Below are 26,195 nucleotides of genomic sequence, written 5' to 3'. Positions count from 1 at the left end.
GATGAATTATGTATGAAAGCACAGATGCTTTAAGCACCACCTGAGTCAGACAAGCCTCTGATGGAAAACTGGAAGTTATCCTTCCCAGCTTTGATATACAGTATCATCTCACATTTTTTCATCCCTAGAGGGAGTTTTGTATTTCCTCACTGTTTGCTCCTTTATCTTATTGGAACTAACTGTTAATCCAATCTTATTTAAAGGACCAATGTGTCGCTTTTTAGAGGATGGATTGACAGGAATGCAATATTATATATACCTAACTATGTATTCAGAGGTGTACAAAAACCTTACATAATGAACCGGTAATTTTTTTACATTAGAATAAGAATGTTGTTACAGAAGCCCAAAATAGACAAACTGCTCTACAGAACGCTTTTTGTAAATTTGTTATTTCTTTCAGGAAAGAAGCCAAAACGTGACAACATCTTAATCCTCTCTCAGCCTCCATAGTGCATCAAAAAGGAAGAGGTTTGGTTAGCTGTTGGTTGCAATTCGCCACCTCGCCACTAGATGCTGCTTAAAATGAAACACAACACCTTTAACTTTGTCTGAGATGTCAAGCTAGTCATGAATAGATCATTCTTAATATACAATGAGAGAAAAAGAAAGGATGAATATCATAAAGTTTACTGCATATTAAGAGTACTTTAGAGTTCATCTTAACATAGAACATCTAATCCCACGCCCTATGTAGTGTTTTACAACCGTTTATCCCTCAGAATTTAGATGAAGAATAATAGAGATCAGGCGCTCTGCCTGAAGATATAAAGAATGTTGGTAACTGAACAACAGCCATTGACTTGCATTGGATTTTTGTCAATACAATAGAAGTGAATGGGTATCGCCGTTGTTTGGTTCCCAGCATTTGAGTTTGCATTGAAATTTCTGGTATGCACTTCTCCTGTCAGAATCAAACCTGTTTTCTGTTCTGAAACTAGCTGGTGTGTAAAACCCGTCAAGCAAAAGTTCCCTCTTTCATTCTGTTATATCTGTTGACATTGGGGGGGATTTTTGGTCTTCAGATGCATGCAGTTTTACTTCTTTGGAGCTCTGTTCCCAGAAATGTGATTCATGAAATGATAAATGATGCGTGAGTGGTTGTTGATGCACGACACACTAAGACATACAGTGACAGCAGTATGGAAATTGACAGCCTGTCACACATGCATGTTATTGCTTATCTATCATTGACTAATACCGAACATCTCTCTCGAGCGTAGATTATTTTTACAAATAGACCATCAGAAAGTGTTTGTATAAATGTGTGCGCTAGCAAAGCCAAGGTTGTGAGTTCAATTTCCAGGGAATGCAAGAGCTGCACTGTAAAACAAATCCTGTAAAAAGCCGAAATTTTTCGGCAGCTGGGGTGTTTTTTTCCAATAAAATTTTCCAATAAAATTTTGCCTGGTTGGGAGGGGGTCACGAGGCCATTTTCTTCACTTGACTGGATTTACAGTATTATTACTAAGACATATATTCTAATCTCCACACTATTCCAAGACTAGAGCACTTGACAGGCCAGGGAGGGGATTTCACTCCACATAAAATATCTCAGACACAGCATAAAATAAAATTGCGAACAAAACATGCTTCTGCAACATTATGTGCTGTGATGTGTAGCAGCGCACTCCGCAAAAGTAATTCTCACAAAGAAACATAATGCGTTTTGCCACTTGTACAATAATGTCCTTTTGTTGCTGTTTTTATGGTGTTTGCCACCAAACGTTCCTCCTACTTGTACATAATTACGGACTCCTGTTGCAGCCATAACGGTTTGCGACAAATGCAATAATGATTAGAGTTGTAATTAGCTTCATGAGAGCAGTGCATGACAGAGGGAGATTAGACTCTATTGAAAGCACATTCCAGTGAAAGATTGTAAAGGCACGTCTGCTTCAAAAAGCAGTCATGGAGACAAGCTGTCATTTTGGGAACAAGAACTTTATGTACACGAGACAATAGCTACTGTACACGCTGGTCACAAGATAAGGTTGTTGTTAGCGAACAATTGATGGACAGGGTGTTAGATATTTACAAAAGTATAACATCAAAAATGAACATTATACCTTAAAATATGAAACTACATACAAAATGATGTATTGAGATTGCTAGTTTGTTGTGCCATACATGTATATAACATACTGTGTGGCTATAATACATGTTTATGCATTTAATAAAAATGTGTAGAAAGACCATGATGTAGGAGTCAATAATAATTTAGGATGATTCGTTTTTCATGTAGTACACATTGTTTTTGGCATCTTTGTGGGGACTTTCTGTAGACTTTTTTTGTTGTTATGCGACCTAATTGTATTTTCTAATCACTATCTCCAACCGTAGGCTATCCCTCACAGAAATCTTTAAATTTTAATATTCATAATATAATAAACAAACATAATTGAATGTTTCATGTTTATTAAACAATCATTTTTTTTACTAAAAAGGTTTTACACCGTGTTTAAACCAGACCTTAAAGGTTTTAGACAAACACAAACATATGTTTATTTATATATTTACACATGGACACATGTGAAACAAAACACAACTAGTTACAGTGACTTGTAAATTTGCTGTCTATTTCTGGCGGCTTTGTAATTTAAAGCGGCCCTGCAACGATGTGTCAAGCATTCTGACTTCTTTACAATGTTAAACGTGCTGTCTTCTCATGCTTAACATGGTCAACTTGGAGGGGTAGAGGGGTGAGGTGTCTGAGTCCCAACATCTCGACACAGGTGTCCCTCAGGGCTCAGTGCTTGGTCCGTTGCTATTCTCTGTATACATGACATCCCTTGGCTCTGTCATTAGGAAACATGGCTTTTCCTATCAGTGCTATGCGTACGATACACAACTCTACCTGTCTTTTCGCCCAGATGATCCGACTGTTTCTGCACGCATCTCAGCCTGCCTAGCTGACATCTCGCTCTGGATGAACGACCATCACCTACAACTGAACCTTTCAAAAACAGAACTGCTTGTAATCCCGGCTAATACAAAGATTTATCACAACCTTTCCATTCAAATGGGCTTATCAACCATCACACCTTCCAGAAAGGCACGAAACCTAGGAGTGGTGATCGATGATCAGCTCAACTTCACGGATCAAGTTGCCAGCACCGCCCGGTCCTGTAGATTCATCCTCTACAATATCAGGAAAATTAGACCCTTCCTATCAGAGCATGCTACGCAAGTCCTAGTGCAGGCTCTAGTCCTGTCCAGACTGGACTACTGCAATGCGCTACTGGGTGGACTTCCAGCTTTCACAATCAAACCTCTACAGATGATCCAGAATGCTGCAGCAAGAGTTATCTTTAATGAACCAAAGAGAGCACACGTCACTCCTCTACTCATTAAGTTACATTGGCTCCCTATAGTCGCTCGCATCAAATTCAAGACTCTGCTCCTGGCCTACAAGACCACCACTGGTTCGGCACCACCTTATCTTCGCTCCCTAATACAGACATATGTACCCGCCAGATCCCTACGCTCTGCATACGAACGCCGTCTTGTGGTGCCATCCCATAAAGGTAAAAAATCTCTCTCGCGCACCTTCTCCGGATCTGTTCCACCTATGTGGAATGATCTGCCCGCTGCTACAAGATCTGCAGATTCTGTAGCCATCTTTAAGAAACACCTGAAAACACATCTCTTCCGCCAACATCTTACTGATCTGTTCTGACTCTATTTTCTTCTCTACTCTTTTCTTCTCTACCCATTATAAAAAATAAAAATAAAAAATAAAAAGTATGAATGAATGATTCTGTATACTGTGTTAGGCTATATGAGACCAGTCTTCTTTTTGATTGCACTTATGCTTTTGTTGTACTTGTGCTGTCCCAATTGCTTCCATTATCTACCCCACTTGTAAGTCGCTTTGGATAAAAGCGTCTGCTAAATGACAAAATGTAAATGCTAAATGTAACTTGTCAAAAAACGATTTGGCCGTATTACGTAGTTTTTTTTTTTGCTCAATACACTCCCTCAGTGATCGTACAGGTTTCGTTAAGTCTTTGTTCAAACATATAAAACTGTTTTGTAACAATTTTTCTTAGTCCCTTATAGTACAATCTTCCAGAAAAGCACCCGTGAGGGTCTTATAAGCACGCCCATGTGGCAGCATGGAGAACAGGAGAAGGAGCATGCCTCCTTCTTAATACTTAATGTGTGAATTAAACTTGAGAGCAGATGCAGCAGCGTTCGGTGATGGGTGAGAGCGAACCGCTCTCGGTGTATAAGCAGCTCTGAGCAGATGGCAGAGTTATGGCGGCGAGAAGTGATGTCACAGCAATCTCAACCAGCAGCTGCCTCCTTAATGCTGATTTAGGACCTGCTGCAATACATTGTGAAGAACCAAAATCCATACCTGAAAAATTAGAAACGAGAAGCTGCACAAATTCAATGCAGATTAGATTTCAGTGGATCTACAAACATGCTGTTGAGTTTTGTGGTCCAGTGAGAGGTGGAGAGGCGGGTTGCGGGTTCCGTTTACAGACGGTGTTGATGAGTAAACCACAAGGAAACATATTGGATGAACAGAATGGCAAAACCAGAGATGAAAGAAACATAGCGCTACGATGGCAAGAAATAAGGGTTGTCAACATTGTCATGGACTGGGGCCAAGAGGCGGCAGGGCATCTGCAACTAACTTTGAAGTTTGTGCATAAAGCTGTGTGTATTTTTTTTATTGGTGCTGTGACTGTGCTGCTTGTTAAAATTTTTTTTGGAGAAGGAATCATGTGTAGTCTTTAAATGTTTGTCATTGTGGGTTATTCTCGGATGCTTGTTGTGGTTTAAATAATTATTTTTTGCAACATTTTGTGGATATATTGAAAAAAAATTGTTAATTGAAAAACTTCAAAACCCAGCTAATACTGAAAAAAATTCTTAACAGGCAGATGGGCTGTGTGAGACGCTCACGTCTTTTTCGGTTTTGTTTGTTTACAGAAGCCAAAGCTGTCCCACAGACAGGTGTGTTTTCTCACAACACCTATTTCAGTAATATATATCAGGGAGCAGGAGCCATTTTGTGGTGGTATTCCAAAAAAAAACGCTTACAGCATCTTTCAGTAATAATCTACCTTCTTATAGATTATGTGGAGCAAACATTTAAAGATCAGGTAATACACGCAGTTTATGCCAATCTCATATTAATCTTGAGTACCTATACAGTAGTATTGCATACGTTGGATCTTCGAAGAATCTTTAGTTTGATCAAATTTATTAAAGAGAGATACAGCTGTAGAATTATTTCCAGAAAAAGACGGGCTGCTGGAGGCAGGTAGGGGGGACGGAACTACAGCACGAGCACACCATATATCATCACAATCCCTTCATGTTTTTTACATTATGAACAGACAGAAAAATTTACACCCTGATGCCAACAAAATGACTTAGTTTGACTGGAAGTGCAGTTCATGTCCGGCATCTTTTAGCACTGGGACCGCGCCATCTATCAGTTTTAAATGATCTCCAAATCCAGCATTATATCAGGGGTTTATATAACATCCATCACTCAAAAGCCGTGACAAACACACCTCAAACATCTCCCTATCGCAAGAGTAACAAGCTGCAGCTGCAGGCCCACAGCACAGCCAATCTTGATGCAGCTCAGCCAATCTTAATAAGCGGGTCTTCCAATGCTCGTCAATTGGCGCATTGGCAGGCTATTACTTTTGCCTTTCCAGGAGAATTGCACAAGAAAACAGAAATAAAATCCCTTTTCTGAAACAGGGATCCAAACTTATAAAAAAACTTTCTGGAACAAGTTTGAGTGCTTGGGGAGTGTGCAAAGCACAGAAATACTGCGTCATACGTCCAACTCGTTTTTTAACAAGTTGACCATGTTACGCACGAGAAGCCAGCATGTTTAGCAGAGTAAAGAAGTCAGAGTGCATGAAACAGCATGTTACCCGATCTTTAACATACAGTGCAGGGAACCCTCTAGTGGTGCAAAAGCATCATTACATTTTGCTTCAAATGGGTTCATTTTCTCAGAAGATGGGCCTTGGAGTGCTATTTACTTCCTGATGACCTCAGAATCCCAGTTCTGTTGTTATGACTGAATACAATTTTCTCCTCATAGTTTCAAGGTTCTCCATTTCTCGGTTTCTCTAATGAAATTGTCCTAATTGGGCAGTAAATCGTCATCATTCTGCTTCACAACTCCTACCTGGTGGAACATTCTTCCTAACTCAGTCCGCTCAACCATATCTCTCACAACATTAAAATGACTACTTAAAACCAATCTCTTCAAATAAAATTTAAAATTAAAAAATGAACCCTCTCTCTTTCTCTCAACAGGTAGTGGTCTAGCTTTTGTTGAAACTAGTAACTTTGTATTTGCACCGATTGTATTATTGCTCCTGTATGACATATCGCTTATTGCTCCCTGAACTCTCTGTAATTCGCTTTGGATAAAAGCGTCTGCTAAATGACTAAATGTAAATGTAAAATGTAATTGAGCATGAAGCAAGAAATGAGAGAAAAATGGGACATTAGATTGTGGTTCACAAATGCTTAGTACTGCGTGAATACTCATTGTTGAACCCTTGAAGATCATTTAACCAGATATCATAGATCATAAATCCTTAACAGTTGCTGACACAGAACACCCTGTCTCCATCCATGCCCAGTCAGATGCACAACCACCACTGGCCCCACTGTAGCGGTGCCTTTTACACAGGATAAGCAGAATGGATAGTAGTAGATTGACGATCTGTATTTCCACAGGAATACTATTATTATCACAAACCACTGAGAACATGTAGTGGAGCCCAAAAGGTTATGACCATATTTTTAATCTGGGAACAAAAACCTAAAAATGTTAACCAGAAAATACACAGAAAGGTTAAGTTTGTTAAAATACATATTAAATGTGTATTTTTCTCTACATTTACCACTTATATGCTTTTGTTATTAATGCGTATAAAGCTTAAGCAGCTTTTTTCATATTAGACTTGGTTAATTGATCATTTCTCTGTATTCTGTGTTCTCTGTGTTTCCTCAGCGTACTTGGTGTTATCTTCTGAATGTGAAACCTACCTAATTTTTCTATATTTATTCCAGTCTCATACCACTACTTCTTTCCTTTCCTTGTGCATCTGCACCTCTGTAGGTACATCAGAACCATGTACCTCGGCATCCAGAGTCGCAGACAGAAGGAGAATCATCGACGCTTCTACTGGGCCATGATGTACGAGTATGCCGATGTCAACATACTCCGTCTACTGGAGACGTTTCTGGAGAGCGCTCCACAGCTGGTGCTCCAGCTCTGTATCATGATCCAGAAGAACCGGGCCGAAACGCTGCAGTGTAAGGAGTGCCTCAGGGCTATATACTGAGACCGTTGACATTTGTAGACAGCACTGTCTGTTTGTGACAGATGTGAATGAATATGCTAATCTCACTGGGAAATGCAGGAAATATCATTATCAGTAGAAATATTTACTCATCACGTTTTTAGTATTTCGTGACTGTGGTGTACCAGAAAGCAATTATGGGTTATTTATTTCATTAGTGTGAGTTGTTTCAAATTGACTTGATTTACTTTGCAGTAGTGCGGGTAATTTGTCATATGCATTGCACAACCAAGCCTTGCTGTTTCCTGATTAGAAATGTTGCCCGAAAACGCAACTTCAATTTTTCATGAGAGCCGTCAAGGAACCGGTACAATATAATGCATGGACAAAATCTGTAGTAAGGTTGGCTTTTCAAGTGACAACAAAATATGATCAGCTGGATCTCGCAGGTTTGTGTTGTAGTAATTCATCGACATATCTTAATCATTTAAGAGCAGTGCACCTCATGGCAAAGCCAAAGTGTTCACATGAAGAAAAAGGCAGATTTGTATGTGAATCTTGAGTGTGAGGTCCGCCCTCGCTGAGACACTTTGAATTATCAGCTGTGTTTGTTGGAGATAGGGTTTTTCTGCTGAGCTGCAGATAATCAGAGGTGTAGGATCATTTCTCACGTCTGCGTTGACAGCTATGCCAGCGGTGCAGATGGCTTTATGAACACGGTGAGGTATCAGCATCCAATAGGATGAATATTGAACATGGCTGTATTTTAGATAAAAGATATGTGGCACAAGCAAGAGATAAGTTTGAGAGAACTGCCCCAAAATTTTATACGAAAAATGATTAATAGAGTTTGTATATTTCTGAAATCAGTTTTCATTAGAATTGATATATGTAGCCTACTCTTTCAATGTTTTAACATATTGTAACTCAGATTTGTGAGACTGGGCTTTGATTCCACCCACACGCATAAACAAAACACATAAAATGGTTGGGATACTTTTGAGTTTTCTGATGTAATTTTAACCTTTTTATGATATAATCACATATTTATTATAGTAGATTTTGAACACAAACTTTTATAGTATGAAATGTAATATATTAAAATAAATATCATTAATAGTATTTATTTATTTAATATTTAACAATATTGTATATATTGAATATATAATATGTCATATTTAATGTAAATAAATATTGTTTACTTATTTATTCTTATTATTTATTTGTTTTTCAACCTTATTTATTATTGTTTTTTACCTAATTATTATTTTATTTTAAAATATTATGAAATGTGTAGTTACCCAACATGCAAAGACTAGCAGAAATACATTTTCAATATAATAACTGCATGCCTCTCTTCTTATTTCCCTGCAGGCGTGTCAGCCGTTGCATCTCTCCTCTCTCTTTCTTGGGTTCTGGCCTCTTACCACAAGCTTCTTCGTGATTCCCGCGATGACCAAAAGAGCATGAGCTACCGGGGAGCGCTGGTGCATCTCATGTGGCGTTTCTTCACCATTTCCTCGCGGGCTCTCTCTTTCGCCCTCTTCGCCTCAGTTTTCCACCTCTACTTTGGCATTTTCGTGGTGCTGCACTGGTGTGCCATGGCCTTCTGGGTAATCCACGGAGGCACCGACTTCTGTATGTCCAAATGGGAGGAGGTGCTATTCAACATGGTGGTAGGAGTGGTCTACGTCTTCTGCTGGTTTAACGTCAAGGAGGGAAGGACCCGATACCGCATGGTGGTTTATTATTCGTTGGTGCTGGTGGAAAATACCATCCTGACTGCTCTGTGGTACGCCTACAGAGACCCAGTTGCGACAGACTCCTACGCCGCATCAGCTCTCTGTGGCGTCTTCCTGTGCTTCATGTCCGGAGTGGCCTGCATGGTCCTTTACTATGGGGTTCTGCATCCTATGGGGCCCAGGCTAAGGGTGCTTGCCAGTTCCTGCTGTGCTGAGTTGCTATGGGGCCTACCGTTACCACCCGAGGCTGAGCCTATGGCCCCCACACCGGGGCCTCGGGGCTCACAAGCCACCCCGACCAGGGGCATGGCCCCAGGTTACTATGGAGAGCCAGAGGAAGCTGCAACGGATACTTGCCTGCCAGTGTTCCAGGTGAGATCCACAGAGCCCACGGATGCAGCGGGCAGGCCCATTCCCCCCGAGGGGCCCCTTATCAAGATTGACATGCCCAGGAAGCGATATCCAGCCTGGGATGCTCACTTTGTGGACCGGCGCTTGCGGAGGACCATAAACATCCTTCAGTACATCAGCCCCAACGCGGTGGGCATCAGGTACAGGGACGGACCCCTCCTCTACGAGCTGCTCCAATATGAGTCCTCCCTATGAAGGCATTCCAAGCCTCCCCTTTTCATGCCCTCTCTGGTTCTCCACTTCCCTTGGTGCTTTATCCTTCAAAATGTTTATTAAGTTGCACCCTCAAGTAATGAGAGCGCATCTAAGATCTACAAAGAGTCTAAACAGAGAATATTCTACATATATTTTGACTAACACAGTATAGAGATGGAGGACATGTAATGAGAAAAACAACATTCCCTAGTCGGGGGTAAATATGATGTGAGTGTTCTGTGTATGTATAATGGTGTTTATGGCCCTGTCACCTTTGACATGTGCAATGCATGTTGGGAATGATGGAGGAACATAGTCTTTGACATTCTCATTCTGATTTCATTTGGACCATTTTGTGCCTACTTCTGTTCAAACAGTTGTGATACAACTGATGTACTAAATGATGGCAAAATAATCATCATCGACTAGACACTAAAAAGCACATTTGATCGATAAAAAGCACACAGTGGCCCACTCATTTCCTCCTAAAGAGACAGGAGAATTGTTTCTTAAACTGAGAAAATATACAATCACTTATTTACAGTGCTGGAAATGACAGAGATTTACAAGGGGCTGTAGTCGGCGACATATTTTTTTATATTTTTACATCATAGATGCAGAAAATGCCACTTTATGTATGTATTAAATGTGAATAGCGTTTGCGAGGCCATTTCATGGATGAAAACTGGAAATCCTCTCCTTGAAGTGGAACTCCGCCCCCCTCCAAAATTCCCTCTCTAAACTCCGTCTCCCACACCCCCCCCCAACACACACACACACACTTTCTCAGCCCTGCTTATTTATCTGAAATTACATTAAAATGTCATTTATAAATTCATAAAACCAAAAGTTAAAAAGCAATGATGTCATGTTATATCTGGTGTCAAAGTTTGGTGTTTACCTACCATATAACACTGCCACTGGCATTTTGAACATCACAAGGGCCTTAACATTTGTACATGTCTTAGTTTGATGTAGTCTTCTTCTAACTGAAAGCCACTAGTGATGTAATATTTTCCACTCTGAGCTGTATATAAGTATATAGGTTATATATGCGCATTCTGTATGACCCACTGTTATATTTTTAGCCCATTTGTACTTGTAGTAAAGAGAGTGCACTCGATTGCAAAATGGATTGCAAAAATGGGACATATTTTTGTATAGGTTTAAAAGCAGTCCTTCTATACATGAATTCACACAAACACAAATATTAATAATAAAGAGTATGTTTGTGGTGCTCAACTCTAACCTTTAGTAATCCTCCATCATTCCCTTTACAAATGAAAATTGCATTTCAATGTCCATATAAACTGTTCTTCAGAAAAAGGAAAACTTGACATATGTAAATGTTAATGTCATTCGCCAGTTCCTTGATGTACTATATGACTTATTTACCTATTTATATTTTTGTTTATTGTCAAAGTAATACTTTTGCAATATTTTTTTGAAGATTTCTCTTTAGGGAAAGGTGTTTATTCTCTTAAAAATTTGAAAAAAATTATGTATAAATGGACACCATAGAATGCATGGCAAGGTTGCACATATTGAGTACTGACTGGGTTGCCATGTTCCAAACACAAATAACAACTTCCTCATTTCTGATCGAACGGATCAGTTTTATACGGTTTGTCAACATGCTATACAAGGTGCACTTATAAAGAGCATGTCTGTTTAAAGGCTGCCCTGAGGGTTACCTCTTAAAAAGCCACTTGAGTTTGTTTACCTCTAAACTTGAGGTAATTTCCCCCCAGTTCCATATTGAATGAACTTCTCAGTGAGGGTCGAGGACTCTTTGTTGTTGTTTGTTTGAACCGCTCAAAATTCCATTATTTATTATTCAGTTTATCTCAGCAGCATTATTATTGCAAACTTACATGGGATGCCAAGTTTCACTGCATGGGCTGCTACAGACCCCTTTGTGGCTGCTGGAATTTTAAAAGCAGACTTCAGATTGGTTGTAGTGGATGAGGTGGAGGGTTTGTTTTTTTGCCAGCGATGGAAAAGAATTTTCAGAGGTCTTAACCTCTGAAATTTCAACTCCATCCTTGGTTGCTGCTCTGAGCCCTCCACCACTCTCATGTGTGTGTCATCTGGGATATTCTGATGCAAAGACTACGACTTAAGATAACAACTTGGATTTATAACCATGGCTGGAGGGAACTGGGGACAGGCAGGCAGCTTCTTCTTGTTCCAATATAACAAATTACAAACAGATTCCATATCACTTGCAATATCAGGTTTATACTGTACTACTTGTTTCATCCAAGTTAACCTGCCTTGCCCTCTTCCCGTTCCCTTAGTGTTCTGTATAAGATATTCCACTCCTGTAGGTGCTTGGCACATTGATGCACTGTTGTTTGCTGGAATATCACCAATCTGTTATGATGTGTAATTGTGCGTGTACATTTTATTTCTATGGTTGGGTGACATGGCTGCCTGGCATCCCATGATCAGTTTAAAGTCCAATTACAGAATTAGTTACTAATAACACTCTTGAAATGGTAATAATTTAAACTACACTGTGATATTTTATTTTATTATTCATCATCAGTAGTAGTGATCAACGTTGCAACATTGTGAGTAGACTTTGGGTGAGGGATTAGAAAATCCCATATAATACACATTGAAATATGAATTGGTTAGTTTAAGAATACTGCCTTATTAACCAAACAAGTTACATTTCTGTATAGCAAGATCAGTCGATAATAAAGTCAAGCTACTCTTTATTCAGGGTGGGCCGGGTAAGTGGGACCAGTCCATATTGATCCTTTGTGGTGCCTTGTCCTATTGGGTGCTTATGTGTAGCCATGGCAGCCGGTGCAGCAAACAACAATGCTAATGTCTATCTTTTATTCACATTTCGCTCAGTACTGTAAACAGCCAGTCAATTTTGTCCCATACTGTATCTGCACAGGAAATGCGTTCGGCAGAGCTCACGTTTCTGCCTCCGGGTGTATTTTTTTTGTGAAACCGAACAGGCAATACTTAGCATCTACTCGAATGTTGGGTTCCACGCCTTTCCTGTTAAAGAAACATAAAGATCAGTCACAACATATTGTGTGCGATCCAAATGGAATAAGGCAGATGGTTGATTTAAATCCGTTTGTTTAGGTGATAAAAGACAGTTTTGGTCAAGTTAGCAATTTATTTGATGATTGTTAATGTACTTCTGTCTATGCCTTCCTCTGTCTTGCGAAATGAATGAGCTGTAGTGCCAACAAGTTAATCTTTTCTCTCTGTCGTTTGTCTTGTGAACAAAAATGTCTAGCCAAATGGATTTTTGCCTGCAAAAATGGGGGGGGAAAGAAAAAAAATGTGTGTAGACCAATAAGAATAGAAGAAATGTAGACATGGTGCTTACTGGGTAAAATATTTTAACCTACATCTGAGATGGGACTGGACACATTGGAGTATATCAATCTTTTTGAAGGCCTATAGTGCTGAACCATCTTCAGACTGCTTATCCATATTTTTTGGATTCTTAGCATGCCCACAAAATGCATCCTATAGTGATCCCCTACAACACACTTGCATGTTTTCTTCAATGCAACGCTCCACCCGTCGTTTCAGGGTACTCACTCATTGTATCCAGTTAGGTTTTGACCTGTGCAGTGGTTCCACAATCATCGTTATCGACATATAGCCAAATGTTCTGATGAGAAAACAAAAGGGTGCATTTTTGTTTCTTGACCTGGTGCTTTTCAACATGTTCTAAAGGTGCTACCACAGAATGTGGACTGCAGGACTCATGTTGTGGCCTCCTAAGCAAAGCCACCGTCAGATGGACCTGCCTTCTCAAGCTCACGGACACTTTCCTCTCTGGAAGAACAAGCACCTCAACACAGTTTACAGCCAAACATCGCTTTCTGAAATATGGTGCCATTTATAAGTTGCACTAAGAAGCACTTGTGCAAGAAAATGTCAAATATTTGCTTCTTCCCCAGATTTTGTTCATTTTTGTGTATCTTTGTTTTTATAATGTATGGATGTTTGAAATCTGCACTTGGGTTTTTTAGTTGAGAAAAAAATATATAAAAATGCACCATTTTGACATTCATCCGCAGGCATAAAAGTAGTTCTGATCATAGGAATTGCTAAACATTTAGAAGGTGATTGATGTGTTGTATATTCCTGTCATCTCTATGTCCTAAAACTAAATGTATTTCTTCTGTTATTGTAGCTCTGGATATATATTTTGTTGGAGTATGATCTTATAAATGATTATGGTTGTCCGATGAATTGCTGCTGGTTTTAGAGTTGTTATTCATTCTGTTGAGGACAGGTTATTTACCTGTATAAATAGATTGTGTTAGATTGTCATTGTATTTCTCACATGGGCTATTCCAGAAAGATGGCACAAAGGTATCAAGCGAATTAATTGCTACTAGTTGTAACATTTTCTTTTCTGAACCGACTGTACTCATTACTTATGTTGAAAAAAAAAGATTTATTTAATGTTGTCAAATACAAATGAAAGTAAAATGTTTTGTTTCATTGCCGTTATTTAAGGGAAACAAAATGATCAATACTGACGACACATGGTGCTACAGTTGTCTAAGTAAACTTTGGTTTTTATTATCTTATTGAAAAAAGATTATGTTGAGCCTTACTGTAGATCGATATGTGAGACTGTTCATCTCTGAAGACTGGAAAAATAAGTATAGTGTATTTAAAAGTAAGTACCTATATACAAAATTGTATGCTTTACGTTTATGCACAATTTGCCCAGCGACAGATCAAAAGTGGTTATTTGCTGATGTATATGTTCAGATGTGTATGTGAATGTATACTGATATGATAGATAGATTTCCCAGAGTCACAAATTGTTGTTTAATAAAGATAATACATTATTTTAATTCCTTTTTATCATCACTTTGCTTCAGTCATATCCTCAGAGATTCGACCTCTTTTGGAAGTAAAAGAACTATGAAACAATTCCAAAGAAACTATTGAAATTATACTTTCCTTAAAACAACACTAATCTAAACATACCCATAGGATACATTGTACAAATAAAACAATTAATAGAAACATTCTGAAAGAGACTGTGCAACCATAAAGACTCACTTACTCTCTCGTACACTATTTTAATAACTATTTTAAACAATAAAACAACGATAAATTGACTGCAGTAAATATGTTGTAAATATGGGACATTTTTGTTAAGTTTCAGAATAACGGAATCCATTTGCTTCTAAATAAACGGTGTAAGTCTAAAAATGTAGTAATATGTTGCAGTATAAAGACGATTTTTAGATGAGTTTAAGCCTTTATAATAATACAGCTTCAATATTTCTTAAGCTGTAGTAATATATTTGTCAGTTCGGTTTGACGCGCGAAGCATTATGGGTAGACATCCTACGCCCAAAATGGCGGCACTATTGAAAAGTTTGCAGCTGTTTTTGTTTTACTTTATAATATTTGGTCCCTCTCTTACCACGTCTGAATAAATCGTTGTTTTGCGCGCAATAAAGAGAATACGTGATTTGTTTCCGATCCACGGACGGGTGATATGGATCGGTGTTTTTGTACCGGGGCGGTTTGTTTAGTTTAGATTGGTAAAGCGCCACCGTTGACGTGTATGAGGCAGATGGCACTGAACCCGTGGACATCGCTCCTGGTCAAATAAAGTTAAAATGAAGAGCATCTGCACGCAGAGATGGAGGATGATGTAAAGAAAGTTAAAAAGGTAAGTTACACGTAACGCGCTGTAAAACTAAACATTCGGACGCGCTCTTGATCAGCTAAACTAGTGAGTAACGTTCAGTGAGAAGTATTGGCCTAACTTCAGCTGCACTAACCATCGTGTTATTTACATCGCTAACGTTACTCGTGATAGTGCTAGTTATATACATATGATCACGATGACGTACTTGGGACTAGATGAATAAGGAAAACCTGGAAAACAGTTAACGTTAGTTGAGAATCTCTCATTGTGTGACTACGGGGAATTGTGAAAGATCACGAAATTTAATGATCGTTTTACTATATAACTTCAGTTTTTATATAAAAGCGTAATAACCATAAATGTACCATTGACTTATTTATGATTAAACAATGACATTTGTTAGAAAAATGTTAATACGCGTTATTTAGATTCAACTTGGTGACAGCTTTTGTTATTCAAAGTATAAGATACTTCTTCGTACATTGTGTGTTACTCCCGCCTCACTTTATAGTTTTTTTCGTGGATCATAAATGTGTTAAAGTTAAACTTTTAGTAGCTGACATCTAATGTGAGTAATGGTAGCATCACACACGGATTCTCTATGGTCAGTCTTGTATCGTGTTTAACGTTACATGTTGTGTAGGTTGCATTTTCCTCCTCTCACACAGGGGAGGATGGAGAGCTCAGGGCTGGACTCTCTAAAGATTTAGGCAGGATGTGACGCCCTTATGTCTGCCTGTGTTGAACCGCGAGTGTGGCTCATTATTTCTTTCCCTCGGTCAGAGTCTATATTTAGCTCATTATTTGTCTTGAAACATAAGAGGACAGTTTAGGACGCTATCTTTCGATCTTTTATTCCGTCAGTCATTTAACTCGCAGAGAACCGCTGTAGAATGTATGTTTGATTTATCGGTGTTCCCAGATTTGTTATGTATTGCCCACTGAAAGATAAGAAGTTCTGCCGTTGGCCACATGGTGGAGCCATATAGTCGCTTGTAAATCTTTAGATTTATGTTTGTTAGTTATTTTTTCTTTTAATTTCTATAAAATGACGATCATATGAAATATGTAGGTGAAATAATGGCTTGTACAGAATGGACAGTGTAAGTATTTTGTCCTTGCTAGTGTAACCACCACCAGTAAAAGCACAAGACCACCTTTGGATGTAAACTCCTTTTAATGAATAATGAAAAATCTCTTTGTTTTTAAAATGTATCTATTTTATCTATTGTGGAGTTGTTTTCTGAAATTTTAGAGCTCATAAAATATTGATGCTCCTTTAGTGTAGCTTTCCTTGGCTTTTAAAAATTTAGTAACTGACGACAAAAAGTCTTAGATGACATTTCACAGACTTTTTCAGAATTGAAAACTTCTAAGGTTGTAATTGGCTTTATATTATACCCACCCACTGTGTGTGTTATGTGTATACACTATTATAAATATCTCACCTTTTTATTAGACGGGGCATTAATGGACCGAGTTTGGTAATTTCTCGTTACTGTCCACACGTACCTGAAGTCCTGATCGTGTATAGAACAGAAGATTGAATGAGAAAAATAGAGGGCGTGGCTTATTTTCCACTGCAGTTTGATGGATCTATGCAGTACAGTAGGCATGTAGGTGTTTCGCTGGCTGCTGACTGACAGTTGAAGGGGAGGAGTTAACAATGTTCTCCCCAAGTCATCATAAATGGGTGTCCACTAGAGGGCAGAAGTTAATTTACATATTTTGAAGGCGCATGAATTAGGGATGTGGTGGTGATGAAATAATAATCGACGTGTAAAAACACTGGAAGTACCGGTGACACCGGGGGTGAGGGGTTTGCTGTGGGGTGGTCAAAGATGCGGATGCGCACGACGCAATTTACTTTGTTTTGAATTAGCTGCGATTCGGGAATGGCAATTGCTTAAATTAATGGGGGGTCAATATCTTCCTTAATAAAACACACAAAACTACAAAAAAGTACAATGACATATTAAACATGGACCTTACAAAACGAATAACCACTGCACACACTATGCAAAAAATAAGAAACAAATATAAAAAAACTTACCGTCAGATAGGTTGCCTTTAATAAAACTGATAATCAATCACACAAAAAGCAAAAATAAATAAGAAACGAGATTAACGTTAACATTAAATAAGTTGCATATAGCAAAACGAGTAATCACGGCACACACTGTACAATTTTTTTTAATTGAAACGGAAAACATTTAGGGTCAACAAATGGGAAAGCACTGGCTTCAAAATTAGATCAAAAAGAAAATTAAAATGTAACGTTTTCTTGATGACAGTGCTTACATATTCTAATATGTTCTTTGACAGAAAAGCCTCCTCCATCGGCGTGTAAGTCAGCACTTTACTCTCCTCACATGATGAATGAAATCTAACTCCTGCTGCTGATCTTTGCTGCGACACTGCAGCTGTGCTTAGATGTGCAGTATGGTCTCAAACTAAACTATGTGATTTATTACTATAAAAATTCTAAATGATGGTTTGGTTCGGTGCCGCGGTGGACAAGTGATGTAATCGGTTGGCGGGTGGACACTGTGTATTACCAGTGACACCAACTATCGCAACAAGCCTAACATGAATTAAAAAATTGACTCACATGGGCAAATCATTTCTAACAAACACTGCAACACACATGTTCATAAAATAACTAAGATTAGTTAGTTACTTGCGTTTCTCTAACTAAGTATTTTGTGTCAATTAAGCATTGTGCAACTTATATCTATATGAAGTTTATAAATATGATACGTTTTTTCTCAGTGCAACAAAATTTCGTTTTTGTATATAAAACCTTAGAGCAGGTCTGCAGTTACTTGTAAGTTTGTTTGGGTATTTCTTCACAGGAAGTTGTGGTTTCTGTTCTTCCTGATTTCATAAACTATAGTCTGAGAACTTGAGCGTTCGTGAGGCAGGTCGCGTGTTTGTTGCGAGGTGTGGTTTGTCTTTCTTTTCGGAGTGAGATGACTGTTCTCATATGACACGAGCCACATGCGACCTGTTGCTCTGCGCTGCTGTCGAAACCGTAGTAGAGGAGCCTGTTGTAGAGGACAGCTGCTGCACGTCGCCCATTTTCATTGTGTTGCCGTGGTAGCCGGTAATGGAGACCGAGGTAAGACTCACAGAAATGTTCCCTAAATTCTTATTTTTAATGCGCAGTTTACCGTTACAAATCCTCAGACTTTGAAAAATAGCCTGGTTAACATTCGGTTCCGAGACTTTTTCTTCGGAGTTTACGCTGACATAAGTTGTGGGTTTTATCACACTGTGAATATCAGCTTTTTTGTCCACAAATTTTTATCTCATTATCTTTTGCAGAGATATTTGGTTTCATAAAAGCCCTCAAACCAATATGTTGCTGCGACAAGTTGGTTATTGTCTTGTTTTCGGTGTGTCTGTGGTGCATTTAAGATGAAGAGCAGCGCAAGTGGATGTAAAACAAACCGCACGTTACAGAACTTGTTGTCAATGTGAATAAATCTTCAATGGCGACTGATGCATTCACAAGCTTAAGACTGTTGCTTTATCAGCCCAAATCCAAGAATTGAAAGATGCTTAGTGGAAATCCAGTATGGAATAAATGCACCATTTATAGAGCAAGATTTCTTTGGCACAACTGACTTGCCTAAAAAAATGCTTAAAATTATGGTCACATTGTGTTTATTCTCGTTTTCCTCTTTCTCTGCAGCCAGGTATTGTGTCTCCGTTCAAGCGGGTGTTTCTGAAAGGAGAGAAGGGGAGAGATAAGAAGGCTTCGGAGAAGTCCACAGAGCGCAGGGCCCTCCACACATTCTCTCTTTCTCTCCCGGACCACCGCATCGACCCAGATATTCTGCTGAATGACTACATCGAAAAGGAAGTTAAGGTATTACTTTGCTACTGCTTTGTGGTTTTGTTGTTGTTTCTGTAGAAAGAAGATATTTCAAAGAATGTTGGTACCCAAGCAACATTGGACCCCATTGACTTCCATTGTACGCACACAAACGACTGAGACTTTTAAACACTACAAAATACTGGTTTGTGCTAACTACAGTGAGTTTGATGATGCTGGGAATCTAAAAGCTCAATCGGTACTTTGTTGTCATCACCTGATGTTTTTTTTCTTCTTGCTATGAGAGACAACATATTTTAAGTAGGTTTCTTTAAAAAAACTCATAAAACAAAGGTTAGATTAGTTGATCCCACAACTCCCATTTCCAGACAATTTGACTTTATAATTAAAGGGGCAGTTCACCCCAAAATGAAAATTCTGTCATCATTTACTCACCCCCATGTTCCAAATTTGTACTTGTTCTTGGATACTTTTGACATTTGGCTAGTTGTTCTGTTTGACACAAAAGATGATATTTTGAAGACTTTTGGATAGCAAACAGTGCTGGGCCACTTTTTACTATCATTGTGATTGTTCCTGCTATGCTAGTCAGTGGGGTCCAAGAACTGTTTGGTTATAAGCATACTTTCAAATATCTTTCTCTGTGTTCATTAGAACAAAGAAATTTATACAGATTTGGAACAACTAGAGGGTGAGTAAATGAAGGCAGAATTATTTTTGGGTGAAGTATCCCTTTAATGTTGTTGTGGATCAAGTCAGTTGCGGTTTGTGACCTCTGCAAGAGTTGAGTCCTTACTGACATTATAGGTCCACTTTATCTTGTGGTTAAGAAAAATTTACCTTCACCACAGGATGTTGCATAGATTATTTGCATTTACTCTCGTTTCCTATAAAATCACAAACAAAACTACATTGTCGCACTAAAATATCTTCTCACATCTTCCGCTCTTGGTAACTTTTTTCAAAAAAATACTATGTGAAGTAAAACCTTTGATTTATTTTAGTATCTGGGACAACTAACGTCAGTTCCTGGATATCTCAATCCTTCCAGTCGCACGGAAGTTCTACAGCTAATCGACAATGCCAGGGTAAGTGATGGCACAGTGTGTATATATATATATATATTAATGTATGTATACGTGATGCACCATATTCAATTTTGCTGATATTTTTAAAGTAATTTTAGCTGATTGGCGATATACTGCAAGTATATATACCGATTCATCTTAAAAACATAAACAAACATTACTGCGCATTCCTAATATATATATATTCTTTTTCTGCTGTTTAATGGTGGTGTTTAATAAGATTGCAAATGCCTTGACTTCTATGTCTTTTACCAATATGCATCTCTGAAATAAAACCACTTTCCTCCCTTCCATCATTTACAGAAGACTCATCAGTTGGCCGGGCAGCTGACATCAGAGCAGGACGCTGTTGTCAGTCTGTCTGCGTATAATGTGAAGCTTGTGTGGCGTGACGGTGAGGACATTATTCTCCGTGTGCCCATCCACGACATCGCGGCCGTGTCCTACATTAGAGACGACTCGCTCCACCTAGTGGTGCTTAAAACAGGTACACATCGCACATTGGCAACAAACAAACATTCCATTGAATTGTGGCTTTGACTGATCGTTGCACAAAACAAATGGCATGTTTGATATTTTAAAGGGTAATGATTGTGTTTGTAGCTCAGGAGCCCGGAGGTTCTCCATGTCACAGTACAGAGATGTCAAAATCTCCCACTCTGAGCTCTCTGTCAGAGAGCGGGGCAGTTCTGGTGGAGGTCTGCTGTCTGCTTGTGCTGGCCGTTGATAACAAGGTAGGCTTTTTTATAGGGTTGGGTATTGACCTAGTTTTCCTGATTCAATTCTGATTTGGAAGATCTCCTTTCGGTGGTCTTTTGTATTACGAATGTTGAAGCTACTGCTTCTCTGAAGTTTGCCTCATGTACAGTTACCCCAGATGTTAGAGCTGCACGATTAATCGTTAAAAGATTGCGATCTCGATTCGAACACCCACACGATCTCATTAATAAATTCAACGATTGTCGTGAGTCTATTAACTTACACCTCGGACTAAAATCATATCGCTTCAATATGTGCTGGTGCTGCCGCAGAAGCAGAAGCAGAGAAAGCATTATTATCATAAGGTATGCAACGACGTCACAAACAGTCTTTTCAACCACACACTATCATTATTTCTGTGTCAAATGATCACACAAGTACTGGGATTAAAGCAGAGAGTTGCCAGCTCACACGCATGAGACGCGTTTACAAGCTCCTACTCAGCCCAAATTAATCTCACTCAAATAACCAACAACCAACATATAAAGTTAATACAGCCTGAGAACAAAACTGAACTGGTAAATCAAAGGTTGCTGGTTCGATCCCAGCAGCCACCACCAGTGTGTCCTTGAGCAAGACACTTTACTCCACGTTGCTCCAGGGGGATTGTCCCTGTAATAAGTGCACTGTAAGTCGCTTTGGATAAAAGCGTCTGCCAAATGACTAAATGTAAATGTAAATGTATTTGGAGATTGTTTGAAACTGATATATGGAGCCGTCCCAGCTCTAAAAGAAGCCGGACATGAACCTCATGCGGTGAGTGAAACTGATGTCTGCGTTTTGTCGACAATGGGCTTTAGTTCAGTCTACCCCTCCCCCCTATATGTATGTTTTCAGAAACAATTGTAAAGCTGTATCTATCTTTTATAAATGTGATTAAACTAAATACTCTTTGAAGATACGAAGTATGCAATACAATGTCACCTTATGAATTTGTTTTACTGAGAAAATTTCATATACAAGCTACTTCAATGCATTAATACTTTCTAGGAAGTGAAACTTTTGTATTTAAAGTAAAAGAAAGAAAAAACACTTTAGTTTACTTATGGAATTTGTGGTTTAAAATGTCTCACCATAGTTACTGTAGGTTTACAGTAAGCAAATGCCTAAATAATCTATTTCTCTAGCAAATTATGTATTACTTGGTCATAATTCAGAATCGTTAAAGAATCGCAATTTCTATTTGAAACAAAAGAATCGGGATTCTCCATTTATCCAGAATCGTGCAGCTCTACCAGATGTAATAAAGTATGTCAGTGGTGTGAATATTGAAGTCTGGTTTTGCAGGCGGCAGCAGAAGAGCTTTGCTTACTCCTCAGTCAAGTCTTCCAGATCGTCTATACGGAGTCTACCATTGACTTTCTGGACAGGGCTATATTTGACGGAGCCACAACCCCCACCAGACATCTCTCTATCTGTAGTGGTGAGTGGCTAAGAGCTCAGTGTTTTTCTTTTGAATCATTGGGGTAGTTTCCAGTAAATTTGTACTTGCCCAAACCACAGACCAAAGTGTGGTGGTTTGCTGGAATCGTATATATGCCATATAGGACTGAGCTTGAAAATATTTTGTGACAACATCAGCAGGTTTGTTTTTTAATATGTATTTGTTTTTTGCCAAATGAAAGAGGACTCTTCCAGCAAAGATGTCAAAGAAGTGTTTGAGGCAGAGACTGGCAAATAGTAAGTATTGCTTCGACTTGTGTCAAGCAATGTAACGTGCTATATTGTCCATTGAGTTGAGCAACCGTGTTTTTGTGCAATCACAGTGTGTTCCAGAGCTCTCTGGAGGCGGGGCACTCGTCTTGCCCCTCCCCTTCCTCCAATCCAGCCTCTTCACAAACCCAAACAGTCAGTGAGAGTGAACTGAGTACAACGGCCACTGAACTGCTTCAAGACTACATGACAACTGTGAGTGTTCGTTATAGTGTTGTCCAGACTGTATTACACTTCTCTGTGCGTCAAATTATTAGCTGACTGAGTTTGAGTTGGTAATTGTTATTTACATTCCCTTGGAGTATTTAAAATGGTGGTAAATGATCCCAGCATGCATTTCAGTGTTTTAGTGAATTTCTGTGTTTTCACTGCATTGTTTGCTGTCATCTTCTGTGACAGCTGAGGACAAAGTTGTCCTCTCAGGAGATCCAGCAGTTTGCCACACTGTTACACGAGTACAGGAACGGGGCGTCCATCCACGAGTTCTGCATCAACCTGAGGCAGCTGTATGGAGACAGCAGGAAATTCCTCCTTCTTGGTGAGTTTTTCTGTAGCAAAACATACGTTTTATTATTAGTTCTACCTTTTTCTATCTTTTTTCTATTTTATTTTTCTATCTCTACATTCTGCTCCACAGAGTGTTGTTCCACAGAAACATCAGGAATCTTAGAAATAGACTTGGACTTCTCCTTTCTCATTTTTGTAGAGCAACACATGCTACTACACAACCATGAACACTTTACTTTCTTCACAGCTTTTTATACAATCTCCGTTATGTATACTTTCCCTCCTGTGATAGAATTCACTTTTTTTTTTAATACATTTCAAATCTCGCATTTGTTCAAGTCACTGTCTGTTTATGAGAGAATCTCTTCACCCCTTTCTCCTCTCTAGGACTGAGGCCTTTCATTCCTGAGAAGGACAGCCAGCACTTTGAGAACTTTTTGGAAACCATCGGCGTGAAAGACGGTCGGGGCATCATAACCGACAGCTTCGGCCGTTACAAACGCACGGCGAGCTCTGCGTCAGACTCCACCACCAATGGTAACGGGGCTGCGGGTGGCTCCGATGAGGGAGCGGCCCCCTCTGAGGGTGACGAGTGGGACCGCATGATTTCAGACATCAGCAATGACATTGAAGCGTTAGGAAGCAGTATGGACCAGGACGGTTTATCATCTTGATGTCACGGCACTCATAGTGGGTTTTGGCCAATCACCCCTTGATATAATCACAGACCTATGGTCCACGTTGCTGTCTGTCAAATCTGACAATGCTGGATTTCAATACTGTACAAGGATACTGTATAGAGAGACCACTCTACGCCATATGATCACAATGTCATCATTTGGATTTGATTATTGTGATGTGCACAAGGATCCTCTATTGCTGTAGACAGCAGTTATATTCATGTTTGTTTGGCAGTATCTGCTACCACTAAAGACTGTGGGGCTGGTAGATCTTCCTCTTTCATGCTGATTTGAGACCAGTTCACTTGAGATCTAATTTAATAGATAAGTCTGTGTTTTTATGGTCTTCTGATCAGCGTAAATGAGTTCATTCTACCTGGAGTGTGGAGCATTGCCAGGCGGCCTTCTCGAACCGTGTTCCAGATGCCTTTAAAATACTATTGTGTTTTGTAACCTGATGGAAAGGAAATGCAGTGTATTTCCTCCCATACTAAAGTGTAAATCAAATCTTGACCCTCAGTGTATTTCACACCCATATATTATCTTGTTACACTTTTGTTCTATAAGCATAGTTTTCACTCTTAAGTATAGGAGTCTATATTGTCTTTAGCCAGGATCGCTTATAAAAATGACCCAACTATTATCATGTGGTTTTCTTCAGGTAGGAAAATGTAGCACTATATATTTTTGGTTTTGACTGAAAACTTGGATATTTGACAAGGTCAGTTTTCTGGCTGAATGAGAATACAATATTCTGTACACTGCATTAAATCCGTCTCGCCATTTGTTTGTATTCTCTGAGTTTTCAGCAATCTAACATTTGTGCCTTGCAGAATAGCTCCTCATTGTATCATCCAACATGGATGTGAGAAATATTCTGTCATCTTTACAGACAGGACTGAAATATGAATCTATTAAAAAAGTGCAGCACTTAAATCAGTTTCTTACTGCTTGATGTCTCATTTGAACGTTTTTTATATAAGTGAAACTGCATGGTTATTTGACAAAAGTGCATTTCTCAGCTTTATCTTATTACAGTTTTTTAGTGTGATTTTTAGGCTATGTGATTAATACCATGTTAACTTCTCCATGCATGAATTTATGACAACCTTTTTTTATTGCTCTCTAGAATGTAAACCAAAGACATTGTAATGAAAAAAAATTTTTACACCATACTGTATACGAACCATATTTATTTCAGTTAACATTAATGAAAAGCACTTAATCAAATTCAGTCTTGTGTCTAAATGTTTAACATTTTAATACCACAGGGATGTGTCCATTTGCTATCAAAATGTAGGTAGCAATGCAAAGATAGAATAACATATTATACAAATTAACTTAATGTAAACAGCACCTCTATAGATGTGTTTTTGATGCAAAATTACTGAGCGCCCGTACGAGTTGAATTTCTATTTGTAGACGTTGGCCTCAATTTACACTTTCTTGAATCCTTCAGTACAAGTGCACAAATCCAATTCTCTTAATCACAAACTATGATACTTATGCACTACAATTGCTGCAGTAAATATGGTGCAAAACAACTTCACACACATGTGCATTCGCGGAGTATGTGAATTCATGCGATGAGAGTTGAACGCTTGTAAAATATTTTCTCACAAATTAAAGCTTTTTTTCTTGCACATCTAGCACAAACACAAGAGCATAACTACAACTGCTTTAATCTGCTCTTTTGCACCGCAACCACATGTGTGTGTGATATACGGAGCAAAAGTGATTTGCGCATTTGCAGAAGCCGAACGACCTAGTTTTGGGGCCCGGCAGGTGGCGCCTCAATGCGCAAGTGAAAGTCATCGAGAATCATCATGACTGAGATGCTTTTTGCTGAAATCATTAATCGTTATAGAGGACATTGGTAAGTATGATGGTCAGCTACATTGACAATGCGTAACGAAAGTTAACCATGGTTTTACTACAGTTAACATGGTTAGTGTAATCATATGGCTATAATATAACTATAACTATAGTTTTGAAAACGGATTCAATACTGATGTAATCATTTATATCTTTATTTATTTTTTAAGTAACAAGATGACCAAGGTATGACAGCCGGCCCATCATACCACGCCATATAATTGATGCAAGGCGTGAGTAGCCTATGTATGCGCACAGAGAAGAATGCCAACTGTCTAGGCTCTGCCCCAGTGGTTTGTCCGTCCGGTTGTCTTAAGTTAGTCCGGTTGTTTGACGAGAAAGACATGAAATGTAGTTGATAAATTTGCTTACTTTCGATATTAAAGTCCCAGTGAAATTAAAACTGAAAATTCTTATT

General features: G+C 38.8%; 2 protein-coding genes across 3 annotated transcripts in view; both read left to right on the top strand.

Moving 5' to 3' along the window:
- Nucleotides 1–14,475, top strand: part of xkr6b (XK, Kell blood group complex subunit-related family, member 6b) — a 46,054-nt gene extending 31,579 nt beyond the window's left edge. The window contains exons 2-3 of the mRNA XM_056765218.1: nt 7,115–7,311; nt 8,673–14,475. Of these exons, the coding sequence (XP_056621196.1) occupies nt 7,115–7,311; nt 8,673–9,646 (1,171 nt within the window). The 3' untranslated portion in view covers nt 9,647–14,475. The remainder of the gene's footprint in view (nt 1–7,114; nt 7,312–8,672) is intronic.
- A 535-nt stretch (nt 14,476–15,010) lies between these two features.
- ccm2 (CCM2 scaffold protein) lies at nt 15,011–24,841 on the top strand. 2 transcript variants are annotated; one of them, XM_056765284.1, is made up of 10 exons: nt 15,011–15,335; nt 19,012–19,188; nt 20,160–20,243; nt 20,547–20,730; nt 20,847–20,977; nt 22,290–22,425; nt 22,628–22,682; nt 22,769–22,910; nt 23,115–23,253; nt 23,610–24,841. In XM_056765284.1, exons 1-10 carry the CDS (start codon nt 15,306–15,308, stop codon nt 23,894–23,896), a joined length of 1,365 nt encoding a protein of 454 aa, XP_056621262.1. In that variant the 5' UTR covers nt 15,011–15,305; the 3' UTR covers nt 23,897–24,841. The 2 variants fall into 2 exon arrangements, with proteins under 2 accessions (XP_056621262.1, XP_056621263.1); XM_056765285.1 differs by lacking the exon at nt 15,011–15,335 and adding an exon at nt 18,263–18,435.
- Nucleotides 24,842–26,195: the final 1,354 nt, after the last annotated feature.

This window comes from Triplophysa dalaica, chromosome 13 (assembly GCF_015846415.1).
Source record: "Triplophysa dalaica isolate WHDGS20190420 chromosome 13, ASM1584641v1, whole genome shotgun sequence".
Classification (NCBI taxonomy): domain Eukaryota; kingdom Metazoa; phylum Chordata; class Actinopteri; order Cypriniformes; family Nemacheilidae; genus Triplophysa; species Triplophysa dalaica.
The sequence above is the reverse complement of the archived record's forward strand: the minus strand, read 5'-3'. Positions and strand labels throughout refer to the sequence as shown.